Genomic DNA, 16,332 nt, shown 5'->3' on the forward strand with positions numbered 1-16,332 from the left:
TTGTCACCATGCTAGGTGACATCATCAGTGAGCCTCCATTGAAGAACCTCATTGTCCTCAAGACATAAGTATTGCCAAGCTCAATAGTGGGGTCATGACATTTGATCAATAAACTGTTAACTAAGAATAGACCACCATTTTACCAGGCACAAATGCTGCCCTCACCCATAACCTGAGAAACAATTTTACAAATTACTCAAGAAATAATGGGCAAAGTAGATTAAGTCAATCATAATGATTTATTTTTACTTATACATCAACATTTCTTCACAATTTCAAGGAATGTTTAATAATCAATGTGCTGCGTAAATTGTAGATCAGAAGCTGAAAGGCAGCTTGGCCAAATTAGACTAATACCTCACAATGCCATCCTGTTCTTGCTCACAGCACCCTTTCCAAATAGAAAATGTCACTGTTCACCAAGACCTCTTACAGCTAACAGATCTTCATATTGCTACCTGAGAAATGATTTTCTGCCTGTTTCTCCCCCACGCCCCCCCAACCCAATCTCCAAAGGGTGCTGACTCAGGCTGATCTCCAGTTCTCTGAGCACCAAGAGATATCCCGCACATTGTTCAAATGATCATCCTGCGTGTACAAGCCTAGACAGTGAGTGTTGACAAAGCTGAGCCCAGCTATGTTTCCTCACTACTGCCATACACGTATCCTTGGAGTGGGATCATCACAGAATAGAGGGTGTGAGTTTGTCTTGTCTTTGTGGCTCAGGGATCCAGTTACCCAAGTGGCTCAGCACAGAGCTGCAGATTTTCTGTTCTGTGGAGTCCAGTGTGAGACAGGGGAACTATGTGCCTGTTGTGACATTGTAGGTGCTTTATGGTTCACAATCCTAATTGGAGAATAAACTTCTGGATGTGAACTCAGATTGTCCTTGCACGTAATCAGCTGATGAAAAACATTCAGGTTCTTCAAAAGTTACGTAACTCAAAAAAGGGACCCTGGGTCTTTTGAGATGCTGGTGATCATTTTACAAACTTTTTATTACCTTGCCCTAATATTCATTGTTAAAAGCTCTTCATTGAAGGATGAATTCACTCAGATAGCAAAGCATCAACTGAGCTAGTAAGTGCCACAGATGCTTCAATGTTAGTGATGCCAGCAAATTTTATTACTGTATACACAAGTTTTGTTTGTCACACCCTCCTTTATTTTGATTCATGCCCCTGTAGGACATGAGTGGCCTGAAGGCATGTGAATGGATCTACTCGTAATTTTCTGTCAGGATAACTCTAAAGTTATCCACTAAGATGGAACACCACCACATGCAATGGGATTCCACCACCATCATGCCCCCCTCTCCCAACTCCAGGTCAGACAACTTCCAGACTTGGAATTCTATCAGCATTCATTCACTGTCACTACATTAAAATCCAAGATAACCTTCCCCACTAACATACCCAATCAGTTCCTAACACTGAGTTATTGGGATTGACATCCATACAATCTGCAGCAAATCAGTTGCTCGTTTTCTTTCTCACGCATTTGAGAACTTCATTAAATTGATGTAATGGTTTTTCTTCAGGGCAGGGATGGGGGGGGAGGATGGGGGGAGGTTGGGTGATGCTGTTTGAGTTGTGCCCACTTGTGAAATACTGGTATCTGAATAAAAGCAATGGCTTCACTTTTTACATTAATATGTAAATTCTTCTTCAGTTGCTATTAGTGTGATTTGTGTCACCTCCAGCAGAGACCTTACAGGGAGGAACTCAACCAACACTCAGATAATCAATAAAAAGTATTTAAAATTTGTCCTCGGCTGCTTCTAAATTATTGCTTTTGCTTTCTTCCCCCCCCCCCCCCCAAAAAAAAGGAGTAATGGCTGGAATGCTCACTCCTAAAATGGACACTAAATTGATTAACAATGCTTGTTATGGTCCCTTGTCGTTTGAAACTAAAAAAAATGAAACAACTTCCTTTCCCTCCAAGGTCTTCAGAAGGTGATAAGGTCCATGGTTCAATTGTACGACTCCAGTGCAGCAAGGATGCTGCTTCAGGATCTCTTCTCCTTAGTCTCCCCTGTTGCTGATCTCGTATCAGCATCATCTACAGATTTCCTCTCAAACAACAAGACAGCAGTCATTGCACCTGGAGGAATGGGGAAGGGACAAAACAGGAGGAAATGAGACAAGAGCACACAACCTGCATGTCCAAAGATTGCAAAAGGTAGCAGGGCAGATGGATAAATTGGTTAAGGCAGCATACGGGAGACAGTCACTTATCAGGTGCAGCGTACGTAGGGAGCTCACACTTGCACACTAATAAATAAACATTAGTGAGGTCACAGCCAGAGTATTGTGTACAGTTCTGGTCACCACATTACAAGAACAATATGACTGCATGACAGAGGGTACACACAGGAGATTGATGTTGCCAGGAATTGAGAATTTTAGTTCTGAGGAAAGATTGGGTCAATTGCTGATGAAAGTGAGGACTGCAGATGGAGATTAGAGAGTGTGGTGCTGGAAAAGCACAGAAGGTCAGGCAGCATCCAAGGAGCAGGAAAATCAACGTTTTGGGCAAAAGCCCTTCATCAGGAATGAGGCTGAGAGCCTCAGGGGTGGAGAGATATCTTTATACACCCAGTGCAACTCTGGCATCTCCAAATCACAAAAAATATTTAGTTATGCAATTGAAGGGCAGTCACCTCCAGGGTTACAAACAAGGTTGAAAATTGGGATTAGACTGGATAATGTTATGTCTGGTACAGATAGAATGGATGAAATTACTTCCTGCAATGCTGCAATTTTACCAATTATTAACCTGTGAAAATTCTGTCCCTAATCAGTGATCACCAACATTTTCAAAGCACAAAGTCACTTTCTAAATTTAAAGTCTCAGGATTAACTTCAATGAAAAGATAGAATAAACAGTCCGTCTATTTTTAATGAATGCTATAAAGTCAAGGATATATCATTACATATTTCGTCCTCTAGTCAGCTCTAAGTCAATGTGACTTCTGTAACTGCACATTAGCTTGCCATTTCCTTGAAGTCAGAATTGTCATCTTCGGACCAAGATTCTGTTTGTCTTGCTACTGTGAAAACACTAAAGGGTATCTCTGGAATGCTGTTATTATTTACTTGCTCTTAAAGTTGTTGAATAAAGAATCGGTAGCAGCAATCATTGCTTCTTTAATTACTTTGCCATCTGTGAACACTTTGTTTTGCCAGACTGCTTGTAGTGCTGTAAACTTGTAAACTCATTTCTTTATTTTTGTATCTCTGTAACTAAGATTCTTTACCTAGGGAGTTTGTCCCTAAGATAGTGTCGTGTGTGGAGCTTTTGTACACTTTTCATTGTACTCCTGCACCCTGTACTTGAGTACACATGACAATAAAATCTAAATCTTAAACAAATCTAAACCTAAATAAAAATGGCAATTGCAAAATGATACTTCAGTGCAGGCCCTATCTTTGGCTACTGACTATTAAGCTTTCAAAACAGTGTTTAGTTTGTCAACTTTGTATGAAACATGCTGATTGAGGGAAAGCTATCCTCAAATTTACTGTAAATTGTTATGTGGTGTCGTCCCAAATTCCCCATTTTACTAAACAATGTACTTTGGGACAAGCAAATGTTATCTCTCATAGCCATAAACAGAAATTAATTTGATCATTCACATGAAAGTTGTATATTTTCAGTTTTGTTTTAGATGGTCTGGGTTCATTACTCATCATTTTCGCTAGCCAGGGATAAATTTTTTAGTTAAAATAAACACCAAGCCACTTGCCTACAAACTGAGAACACATCTTCACCTAGAAACGTGCAGTGTGTGAGATAAACAACCAAATGTAAAGGCTTTCTTTTAAACCATGTTTAATAGCATGTTCACACTGACTGGGCATGGCATACTTTGGTTAAACTGAAATAAATGATATTTAGTTAGTTTAACAATAATACCAACACTAAAGATTGTTGTATCTGTAAGTGCGATGTGAACTAACCTTAAAATCACTAATTCTTGTCAATTCTGCACTTGCAACAACTCAAGTGATGTTTGAAATGAGGGTATGGAGGCTGTTTCAAATTTATAACCTGTCACATTGGCAGCAGTTGGCAGATACAACCAACTGGCCACACAATGAAACGATTTGAAAGGTTTCAGTACAGTCATGCAGCTGTGTGTCAGCTCAAAAATAAAATGAGGCAAAGGACAGAGACTGAGATCAACGGTTATAAACTCCACATACGAATGGAACCAGGGTTGGAGACCACCGTCTGAACTGTTCAAACAACAGATGCTGGGTCAACAAAGTGGTTCATTGTATAGCCCCCACACCTCCAAACCAGGGGTTTATGCATTGAATGTCCACTCCATGGTCTTTAATACGAGACCTAGGCTAACACCTGCAGTGCAGTACTAAGCAAATGATGCACTATTGAAGGTGCTGTCCAACTTTATCACTGAACCAATGATAATCTTCTGCTGATGGCTAGGAAGAGAATTCCTGGAAACTGAGGTGACACTAATGAAGAGTGGCGACATACTCCTGACTCATGGAAACTGAGCTCACAGTGTTCCCAGCAATATTACTACTCTTGCTTTGGTGACTGGGGAAGTCAGCGTTGTTGAAGTAACCTGAGTTAGTTGCTGAAGTGAATCCTGCAGTTCTGGAGGAACATTAAACAGATGTTATTTTATCATTTAACAACTAAATTTAACAATTCCAATCTCTTCCATCAAACCTAAACTGGTTAGATATAAAGACCACAGCATGAATGCTGGGAATATTCTCTGCTGTTGATGAACACACATTAATACCCATATGGCAAATAATGTTCCATCCCAGACTCAACTTGCAGAGGTTGGATGAGTTAGGAGGTATCACCCCTTACACATTATTCAGTCTCAGGCATGCTCCGAAATGCATTGCGCTGATATAGATGGCCTTCTCACATTTTGGCTGCTCCTGGCTCCTAGTGATGGTGGTACCATGGAAGGTGATGGGGAGTCACCCAGCATATTTCCTTATATAAACTGTGTCACTTGTCAACCCCAGCCTGAAGGTTATCTAGCTCCTGATGGAAGCTGGCACAAGTTGGTTGCGCATAGAGGTGAATATGCCAGTGAACAGTCCATTTTTGAATTTCTGATGTAGGAAAGCTCATGCATGCAAGATGATTAATCGCTGCTATGTCAAGGGCCAGTGATGCTTTAAGACTGTTGTGATTAATGTTCAGCAGCTGTGACTGTCATGTTCAGGTACGACTTGAGCCATTGGAAGGGTTTCCCCTTGAACCTGATGATCAGGGTTCCTTGGTACCTTACCAAGTATAATCTTGTCTCAATGTTGGAGGCAGCTACTCCTCTGGCATCAGCTCACATCCTTGTCTTGATTAAGGCTGCAGTAAGAGTGCAGTGATTCTGGCTGGGCCTGAATGAAGCAATAGTGAGGCTATTGGGGTTAGTACACACTTGTGGAGCAGTGGGACTTGAACCTGGGCTTCCTGGCTCAGAGGTAGGGACACTACCACTAGACTCCATCTGTTGGTGAGTTGAAGGTGGCTCTTAAGTATTGATCACCACAGTAATTACTAAAAGAAAGCTGATAAGGTGGCAAGTGCCTCTGAGAGGTGAGATGGCAATCTGCCACACAGACGGATAGATGTCAGCATTACTAAACGCCATTCAAGGTCATTCTATCATACCACAGGTGGGTAGGTTGCCAATTTCCCATTTGCAGACCCTTAATTAAGGATTGATTCAGTTATCATGGCTGATTTGGTTCCATTTTCTCCTTTCTAATTCTAGGGCAAGCGAACAATCCCCAACAGACCTATTCAGACCTCCAATCCAAAATTCCCACTTCCCCAATACATCGATCATCTTCCTTCCTTGCACCCCACACCTTTTTGACTACATTTCTGATCCCCATTCACAGGGTAACAAAAGACGGTCAATAAATGCCAACGGTGTCATCTGCACCCACATCTTGCAAAGTTTTTTATTTTAAAAAAGGTTCTTGGGGTGCCTTGTTTCTACATTAAACATATGTTATTTTATCATTTAACAACTGAATTTAACAATTCCAATCTCCTCCCATCAAACTCAATAATACCGTTGTCGTATCTTTAAGCACAGGAGTGAAAAATACAAGAAATAGGTTCACATTTCCTTCACACGTTTTGAAGTTATCCAATAATCAAAACCCACACAGCCCAGTCCAAAAACAACCCAGTGAAAATACAACTGTTCCCTTCCCCACACGAGATGAAGATAGTGTTAAACCTCAACAGGACATTGATAGGCCGGTAAATGGGCAGATGTGTGACAAGTGAAATAGAAGAGAGACATGTGAAATGATACAAGGAGATACAATCTAAAATGAAGTGCACGACTTTAAAGAAGGTGTAGAAACAATGTGCCCTGGGGTTATATGAACATAAATCATTGAAGCTACAACAGTTCACAAAGCATTAGGATCCCAGGCTTTATCATTTGTGGTATAGAGTACAAAAGGAAGGCTGTTATGATGACCTGTATTAATCACTGTTTGGCCTCAAATGGAGCATGGGCAGCTTATGAAAGCGTTGAATGAGAGAGAGGAGACAGAGACAGACAGTGAGACAGAAACAAAGAGAGAGGCACTGAAGTGATTTAGATGAACAGCTCCAGGGATGAGGAATTGCAATTAATAGAATGGAAAGTTTGGTATTGGAATTTTCCTGGGAAAGGAGAAGGTTGAGAGGAGATTTGACAGTGGTGTGCGAATGAAGGGGCCAGAAAACACAGATAGGGAGAAACTGTTCCCAATGGGAGAGGGCACATACGTAAGATGCATGGCAAAAGCAGCAATGGGGATAAAGGTTTTCATGTAGTAAGTGGTGAAGGATCTGGAATGTACTGTCCTAGTGCGTGGTGGAGAGAGATTCAACTGAGAATTCCAGAAGGAAACTGGATAATTAACTGGAGAGAAAATATTTGAAGTCCTACAGGAAAAAGCAAAGGGGTGAAACTGGACGAGGGCTGTTGCAGAGAGTCAGCATTATAAAACAGGCCGAGTGGCCTCTTTATGTGCCATCACTATTCTTTGATTCATGTCTCCTTACCCATCAAGGGTCCAAGCCAGTATACGAAACAGTATTCCAGATAAGTGTTTCCTTCGCAGTTGAAAGTGATAGAGTAAGCCAGAGCTGGGTTAAACACAGCACCCGTCAGGTCTCCAGCTGTACAACGCAAAAAGAGGGAAATCAGGTTATCCAAAATCATTGAGTGTATAGTGACAATTTCACTGGACAAGTAATGCAGAGGTCTGGACTAATAACTCTGAGGTGCAATGCTGGCTGAGAATGACAACTTAGTTTATTAAATAAACATAGAAAGAAGGCTTCATAAAACTACCCGACTGTCATAAAAACCTGTTTGGTCCACTGATGTCCTTTAGGAAGAAAGTCAATCATGCTTACCTGGTTTGGACTTTTTGCAAGCACACAAAGTAAATGTCTCTGACGGTCCTTTGAGATGACCTAATAAGTTATTTGTCCTTAAAGGAAGAGACTTGCATTCTCACAGACAATTAGGGATGGGTAATAAATATCAGCAGTGCTCACAATCTGTGAACGAAGAAAATCTCTCCAGAACGCAAAAACCATTCAGAACAGAAAAAGGCCATTAGGGACAAAAAAAAAGGTCCAACCATTTTTAAAACACCCAACACATTAATCCTCAATCTCTTCTGCCTCCAGAAACACATCAAATGTATCAAACTTGAAGAGGGAGGCTATAATGCAGTGGTAATGTCACTGGATTAATAATCTAGAGGCCCAGGTCTGGGGACACACATTCAAATCTCACTTGGACCTGGAAATGAAGGCTGTCTCAATGATGACAACCATGAAACTATCAATGGTCATTAAAACCTCACGTGCTTCACTAATGTCCCTTTAGTGAAAGATATTTACTATCTATACCTGGCCTAGCTACATGCAACACCAGACCCACTGAAATTGAGTTTAATATTAACTGACCTCTGAAATGGTCAAGTATTCAGTTCGGGATGGGCAATAAATGCTGACCCACAACCCATCAAAAAATAATTTTTAAATAATTATCTTGTCTGCCTTACTAGTTCTTTCTGGTAATTTATTCCAAAATACAAGAAAGATAGTGATAGAAGGAAGTACATAGTAATCATTCTCAACTACAAATGACCCAAAACACTTCACAGTATTTTTGAGCAGAGAATTTCATGATACAGGAAAATGTATCAGCCTAGTAGCATCCTGCAAAAATTCTACAAACAGTAACATGATAACTAGCCAATAAGTCTATTTTGTTTTTTATGTCATGTCAGTTCAGAAATAAATATTTGCTAGAACATCAGATACCGCCTGTGTTCTTCAAATAATGCTCGGTCTTTTGAAAAAGTTAGAGCCTCAGTTTAATGTCTCATCTGAAAGGTGACATTTGTGGAGGGGCTATGGGATCCTTTTTCCTGCATTCACTCGTGGAACATTGGATGTGGACACGACTGGCTGGGTCAGCGTTTATTAACCATTCCTAGTTACACTTGACGTGGTGGTAGTGAGCTGTCTTCTTGAACTGCTATACTCGTTATGTTATAGGCAGACCCATAATGCTGTTAGAGAGGAAGTTCAAGAATTTATCCCAGATCAATAATATATTTTCAAGTCAGGATGGTGAGTGGCTTGGGGAGAACTCGGAAGGGTATTCCTCTGTATCTGCTGCCCTTGCCCTTCTAGATGGAAATGGCTGTACATTTAGAAAGTGCTGTCTAAGGATTTTTGGTGAATCATTGCAGTAGTTCTTGTAGATGGCATGCATTGCTGCTACTGAATGCTGGTGGTATATGTTTGTGCATGTGGTGCCAATCAAGTGAGCTGCTTTGCCCTGGGTGGTGTAAAGCTTCTTGAGTTGTACTCAGCCAGGCAAGTGGGGAGTATTCCATCACACTCTTGACTTGTGCCTTGTAGATGGAGGACAGGCTTTGGGGAGTGAGGAGGTGAATTATTCGTTGCAGCATCCCTAACCTCTGACTTGCTCATCTGATACTATTTATACGGCTATTCCAATTCAGTTTCTTGTCAAAGGTAACTCCTGGGGTGTTGATAGTGGGGGATTCAGTGATGGTAATATCATTGCATGTCAAGGAATGATGGCAAGATTATCTTTATCTTTGCCTGGTATTTGCACGGTGTGCATATTACTTACTACTTTTCAGCTCAAACCTGGATATTGTTCAGGGCTTGCCACATTTGGACATGGGCTGCTTTGATACCTGTGTTACAAATGATGCTGAACATTGTGCAGTCTTTGCAGAACATCCCTACGTCTGAGAGAAACTGCAAATGCTGGAGATCAGAGTTGAAAAGTGTGACGCTGGAAAAGCATAATAGGTCAGGCATTGCTGTGACTCAAGGAGTCACTGACTGCTGCAATTCCTGGTGGTGGTGGTGATGGGGCGGGGGCAGAGGGTGCTGGCAGCTGAATTCTCCATTGAACGCATTGATCCAATGAGCAAATTGTGAAGCCCATGTTGTAGAATACCTTGCTAACACTCTCATACAAAGAGCAACTCCTCCATATAAGACGGGAAGAAAATGTGCGGGTATAAGATACAAATCTGCACTTTTCCAATCCTGCCATGTGAATCAGCTTCTCACTAATCTAAGGATGATGGCAACACAGACAGGCAGGTATACAGAAGCTTGGTTAAATAAGCACAGGATGTTGCAGTACAAAGGAATTGTAGGATGACACTTAGGGACAAGAAGCCCTTTAAAATGCAAACTGATTGGTTTTCGATGGATTGGACACTCCGCCTCTCAGCACCAATACAACACTGCACCCTTTATCTAACAAACTCTGAGTGATTAATCACAGCAAGTAGGGCTGAACTCCCCTGCCAGGAGAAAGTGAGGTCTGCAGATGCTGGAGATGGTTGAACAGTTGTATCGGCGCCGCCTCGTGCTCCCACGAGGAGGTTGAACAGTTCATCCACTTCACCAACACCTAGTGACGGCGGATGATGGGCTGTACATGGAGATTGGTGGGGTGGTAGGTGAGGGCCAGTGGGGTTCTGTCCTGGTGGCGGTTGGAGGGGCGGGGCTCAAGGGCGGAGGAGTGGGAAGTGGAAGAGATGCGGTGGAGGGCATCGTCGACCACGTCGGGGGGGAAATTGCGGTCCTTCCCCTGCAACCGCAGGAGGTGCCAGACTTGCGCCCACACCTCCCCCCTCACCTCCCTCCAAGGCCCCAAAGGAAACTTCCATATCCGCCACAGATTCACCTGTACCTTCACACATATCATCTATTGCATCCTTTGGCCCCAAAGGAAACTTCCATATCCGCCACAGATTCACCTGTACCTTCACACATATCATCTATTGCATCCTTTGGCCCCAAAGGAAACTTCCATATCCGCCACAGATTCACCTGCACCTCCACACACATCATCTATTGCATCCGCTGCACCCGATGTGGTCTCCTCTATATTGGGGAGCGTTTCAGAGAACACCTCTGGGACACCCAGACCAACTAACCCTGTGGCTCAACACTTCAACTCCCCCTCCCACTCCACCAAGGATATGCAGGTCTTTGGACTCCTCCATTGCCAGACCACAACAACACGACGGTTGGAGGAAGAGCGCCTCATCTTCCGCCTAGGAACCCTCCAACCACAAGGGATGAACTCGGATTTCACCAGTTTCCTCATTTTCCCTCCCACCTTGTCTCAGTCAAATCCATCGAACTCAGTACCGCCTTCTTAACCTGCAATCTTCTTCCTGACCTCTCCGCCCCACTCCAGTCTGACCTATCACCCTCACCTTGACCTCTTTCCACCTATCGCATTTCCGACGCCCCTCCCCCAAGTCCCTCCTCCCTACCTTTTATCTTAGCCTGCTGGACATACTTTCCTCATTCCTGAAGAAGGGCTTATGCCCGAAACGTCGATTCTCCTGTTCCCTGGATGCTGCCTGACCTGCTGCGCTTTTCCAGCAAGACATTTTCAGCTCTGAACTCCCCTGCCACCCCTCCATGGTACAGCTGCTACACCAGTTTGCAAAAATCAAATGTTTTTTAGATGGCACAAGTAGGGCTTTGGAGCCAAAACCAAAAAGGTACAGCCGGCACTTTCAAAACGTCAATAACAAAGAAATACTCATTGTGGTTCCCCTGCCAAACGTGATGCTGACCAACGTAGCTTCAAGTTAGATTCCTCTGCACAAGTCGTCTACTCAGTGTTATTATGGACGAGGCCAGACTCCCTCAAAACATTTCAAGAAGGTAGCCCAAAGCCTAAAGTTTCCAGTTGTTTTGTGCAGGTGTAAGTGTATATTCCAGGAATGATACAGCTGGTCAAAACCCCTCAGTTTTAAACCCCTCAAATTTATTCAGAGAACCGAACAAAACAAACAAAAAAGAACATAATACAGAATAATACTATTCAAAAACCCAACTTAATGATGCTGTTCGAAATGCCTGCAACAGTCCCCATAAACTCCCCCTTGGCAAAGAGATAAAATCAGACACAGGTTCTTACAGGAGAGAGATGTTAGATTCAGCATGGAACACCTTCCATGTCACTGTTTCTTTCAGATTCCCAGCTAACAACTGACCAGCAACTCTGAGCAGCTCCTTCCTTAGGCAGCTCCAAAAGCTTGCGGTTTCAAATAAACCTGTTGGACTATAACCCGGTGTCGTGTGATTTTTGAGTATAATGATTGGCATTGACTAGTTTGGTTATGCTGTATACTCTCCATAATTCTGATTGCCGGACATAACAAGAGCCAAACCTACATTATTCTTCAGAACACTCACTATGCTCGAAATACTATAGCAACAATGTCTAGCAAACAGAGCGGCCACAATTCGAGGGACTCCGGGATTCCTGAGAGGATCTAGGTCAGCAGCCACACTCTTCATGTATACAAATGCTCTGGCTGTTCTAATGAACGCTGACAGCTCTGCACTGAATCAGTTCATTTTGATTTGAAGTGTACAAAGCAGGATTCAGGTAAGACAAAAAAAAACCACTGGCCCCTTCTGCCCTTGCAGAAGGGCATAATGCAACTCTACTTTTTGCAGAGGAAGGATGCCTTCCCGACTGTCCTCAGTAAAGTTTATCACCCGGCTAACATCACGTAAAGAAATTATCTGCTCATTATCACATCAAAGCTTGTGGGAGCTTGCTGAGTCCCGATTTGTTTCCCCCAATAACACTGACTTCAATTAGAAGATGTTAATTGACTGTAAAAGAGATTTGAGATGTATGAAATGATAAAAGACACCAGATAAATGTCAAATCTACTTTCCTTTAAGAATTATGTTTCCATCAATCTTTCAAAATATATCCCATTCCATCAACCTTCAATGCATAACCACTAGTTTCATAGGCGAAAGCAGTTGTGTGCGCATGCATGTGGAACCTGTAACATTTACATCAGAATATTTGTTCAAACAGCCAGTGGGTGCATTAGCTCAGTTGGCTGGATGGTTGGTGTGTAATGCAGAGTCATGCCAACAATGTGAATTCAGTTCCAGCACTGGCTGAGGTTACCATGAAGGACTCACCTTCTCAATTTCTCCCCTATGCTGAGGCATAGTGACTCTCAGATTAAAGCACCAAAGTTATCGCTCTTTCTCTAATGCAAGAACAGGCAGGACTATGGCAATTTTATCTTATCCTTTATAGGTGTTCAAATCTTCAGGGTGGAGGTTGAATTACAAGTCTGGTTGGGAATGATTAGATTAGCAACTGATCATTCTATAAACTAGACTTTAATCTTTCAACCTTGCATACCTTTAACCTCATACGGTAATAGATACTGTTAACCAAGGCATTTTCCCCCAACTACTTAACTTAGATTTACAAGAGCAACTTATATTTTGAAAGAGCTGCAAATGATACTTTATAACAAAGAAATAATTTTTACAGCAATTATCTTTAGCTTCACAAACTGTAATTTTCTCTTTTACAAATGCATGTTTTCTAACTACTTTTTTGAGCATTGATAGTATAAACTTTATTAATAATTACATTTTGCACTAAAGGTTACAGAACCAATGCAGATAGATGGAATTGAGATACAAATGGCAGAACATGCTTGAAAGGCTGAATGGCCTTTTGTTTTATTTCTGTGATCCCCCAAGCTTTATGAGAAGGCTATCTCATGCCACCTCTCTCAGATTTTAGAAACATTACTGCAACTCCTCCAGCTCAGAAATCTTTGCATCAGCTGAGGAAGTGCTGGGAGGGTATTCAACAATTCTCTGCTCCAACACCCAAGTCCTTACACCTCAGGCAAGCATTATTGCCCGGTGCTGGGAACATTGTCTGGCATTCTTGAAGCCAAGCAAAGGTCAGCTCACTCCCTGGCCCTATGATTTTACCCAATAGGCAGCCAAGACGAACACATCAATAAAGTACTGGCCATGTGATTCGCGGGGCTGTGTTTGGACCATTGACCTCAGCCAAAGCTGATGAGCTGGGGCGATCCTACATTCAATCAATGTATCCCTCAGGAAACAAGGGGACCAGACAGCGAAGGCTGCCATTTTGGTACAGTAACAAGGGAGCACTGCAGAGTCTGTGATGGCACCTTTCAGGTTAAACTTTAAACCAAGCTGCTGGTACCAGAAGGATATAAAGGACGCCAATATTTTGAAGGGCAGTAGGGCATTCACATCACGGAAATGCGCAGAAATGACCACCTTTAACTAGAGAGAAAATCTCACCGTTGCTCCTTGACATTCAATAGTATTATTGTCACTGAATTCCCCATCGTCAACATGCTTTTTCTTGAGGTGGTGTGGGATTTGTGTGTGCTATTGACCAGAAACTGAACTGGACCAGCGATATGAATACAGTGAACACAAGAGCTGGTCAGAGACTCAGAATCCTGGGGGGAAGGACTTGCCTTTTGACTGTCAAAATCCTGCTCTTCATCTACAAGGTACAAGTCAGGAATGTGATGGAATATTCCCCACTTGCCTGGATAAGTGGAGGCCTAAAAACACTCAAGCAGCTTGACACTATCAAAGACAAAGCAGCCCGCTTCATTGGCACCTCATCTACCAATATACTCTACCTCCACCACTGAACCTAGGGAACATTGCAGATGCACGCCAGAAGTTCACCAAAAAATCCTCAGACAGCAACTTTCAAACCACTACCACCATCATCACAAAGGACGGAAGCACTTGATTTATGGAACACCACCACCTTAAAGCCCTCCTCCATTCTTACTTGGAAATTTATTGGAAATCAGAGTGTGGGGTCAGAATTCTGTAATTCCCTCTCTAAAGGCATTGGGGGTGTCGTTATACCCCAAGAACTGCAGTGGTTCAAGAAGGCAGTTCACCACAACCTCCTTCAGAGCAATGAAGAATGGACAATAAACGTTAGCGACACCCCCATGCCCATGGACAAATAAAAAAGTTCCTTCAATGAAGATCAAAAAACAGATTATCTGGCTATTTGCAAATTACTGGTTGGTGGAGCTTGCTGAGGACAGAATTGTGTTTCATACTTTACAACAGTGTCAACTCTCAGATCACTGTAGAGATCACTTTTTCTCAACCTCTTCTTTCACCTGAGGCAGGGTACCCTCCTGAGAGAGATGCCCCATGGTTGCCTGAAGCTGCGATGATTTTACTTTTCACTCCTAACGTATGTTATTGGCTCCAAAGTGCAATCCTAATAAGATATGACGGGCTGAATACCTTCCCCCGCTCCGTAACAATTCTGTGATTTAAAAGCACTTTCTTTATTGAATGGATCCGGTTCTGAAATGCCCTCCAAATGTGACTGGCTCACCAGTTGTTGGCTAAAATAGCTGCACCCACTGGGGGCAAATCACTGATGGAGGTGACAACAGCAGACCATGCCAGCAATGCCCATTTCTTGAGGAAAATGAGTAGGAGTAGCCATCCCTTGAGCCTGGTCAGCGACGCAACACAATCAACTTCACTTTCCTGCCCGCTTTCCATAAACCTTTAACCCGTTAACTAATTAAAAATCCGTCTATCTCCTACTTAAATCCACCGCACTCTGGCGTACTGAATTCCACCGATTCACAACTCTTTGAGAGGCACAGATGCAAGGAGAAATAAAACTAAGTGATGGTGTTGGGAAGACTTTGATCAGTTACGCGACGTGTGTGTTTCTTACTGGACCCACCTGCATACACGAAGAACGTGATCAATGTAGCCACCATATGGATCTTGTGCCTCTGGTTCAGCAAGTGAAACCTGAAGAGTGCAGCCCTCAGAGTGAAGGCACAGGTGAACTCAGCGACCAGCCCGTTTCCAGCAGTGGTGTTCAGTGCTGAGGTACACTTGTACTGGTGCTGGTGATGATACCAGTGCAGGTCCGACATTTCCAGGGCCCACACCAACTCCACCAGCCTGCGAGCCACCGAGGCTGCAGTGAGCTGTGCCAACAACTTGGCAGCTGTTATCTGCCCATTGCTCTGTCCGTAGAGGTAGCGCTCCAGGCAGCTCACCGGGTTGCAGGTGGCACAGCCAAAGGTGCTGACGTGGACCAGGGTGATGAGGTAGGTGAGGGCGAGACCCGGGATCGAACCCAGCAGCCCTGAGCTCCCCAGGAGCCGCAGTTCGTGTGTGCAGATGCACAGCTGCAGGGTGGAGAACAGCTCCACTGCCACCTCGAAGTTAGGGGGCTCGGCCCCCGGAATGCGGCTCAGCCTCCCCTTTGCGCGCCCCCACCGAGGCCACAGCAGCTCCCTGGCTATGTGGCGCAGCACCTCGCACACAGTCACGGTGCCAGCCAGGACACTGAGTGAAACCAGGACATTCTCCATCACCTGCCCGCTGCCAGACTTCCCTGATGGGTGGGCTGGCTCACTGTTTTGGGGGTGGACTCACTGTGGGGAGAGCGTGGGCTGCACGATCGGGTTGGGTGGGGGCATTAATAAGGCAGGCCTCAATTCAGTCTTGTGGGCAAACAAGATGGAAAGAACTGGCAGCAAACTGGGAGGATAAGGGTGACAGGAGAGATGTGTGGAGGAGTGGGGAATGTCTTAGCTAAGGGTTAGCAGCAACAGGGTGGAGTCTCCTGGGGTGGGGGGAATGGGGACTGGAAGAGAGACAGTCACTGGGGTTACAGCAAATGATGAGTCTGGGGTGAGTATATGTAGAGGTAGTGGGTCTGTGATGATGGGGTTGAGTCTATGGAGGAGTTCTCTGAGAGGGGGTGTGTGGGAGGGTGTCTCCAAGGGATTATCACTATGAGGAGTTCTTGTTCAGATGGAACTCTGTGGAGGCACAGGTCTCTGTGGGCAGAGTCTGAGCAGGGGCGGGGGGAGAGGGGGAGTCTGTGCAGTGGTCTAA

The 16,332-nt window shown here is 43.7% G+C and overlaps 1 protein-coding gene across 1 annotated transcript; it reads right to left on the bottom strand.

Annotated features, from left to right (window-relative positions):
• Positions 1 to 220: 220 nt before the first annotated feature.
• aqp11 (aquaporin 11) lies at positions 221 to 16,326 on the bottom strand. Its single transcript, XM_043692428.1, has 3 exons — positions 15,161 to 16,326; positions 7,069 to 7,185; positions 221 to 2,103 (listed from the first exon to the last, which is right to left on the bottom strand). Exons 1-3 carry the CDS (start codon positions 15,801 to 15,803, stop codon positions 2,009 to 2,011), a joined length of 855 nt encoding a protein of 284 aa, XP_043548363.1. The 5' UTR covers positions 15,804 to 16,326; the 3' UTR covers positions 221 to 2,008.
• Between the last annotated feature and the right edge of the window lie 6 nt (positions 16,327 to 16,332).

This window comes from Chiloscyllium plagiosum, chromosome 6, assembly GCF_004010195.1.
Source record: "Chiloscyllium plagiosum isolate BGI_BamShark_2017 chromosome 6, ASM401019v2, whole genome shotgun sequence".
NCBI lineage: Eukaryota > Metazoa > Chordata > Chondrichthyes > Orectolobiformes > Hemiscylliidae > Chiloscyllium > Chiloscyllium plagiosum.

Excerpts from the sequence above, each read along its gene's own strand:
- aqp11 (XM_043692428.1), bottom strand. The coding sequence starts at position 15,803 with ATGGAGAATGTCCTGGTTTCACTCAGTGTCCTGGCTGGCACCGTGACT. Across the intron at positions 7,186-15,160 it reads CACGTTCTTCGTGTATGCAG|CTGGAGACCTGACGGGTGCT; the intron begins GTGGGTCCAGTA and ends TGCGTTGTACAG. Across the intron at positions 2,104-7,068 it reads CTGGCTTGGACCCTTGATGG|GTGCAATGACTGCTGTCTTG; the intron begins GTAAGGAGACAT and ends CCATTCCTCCAG.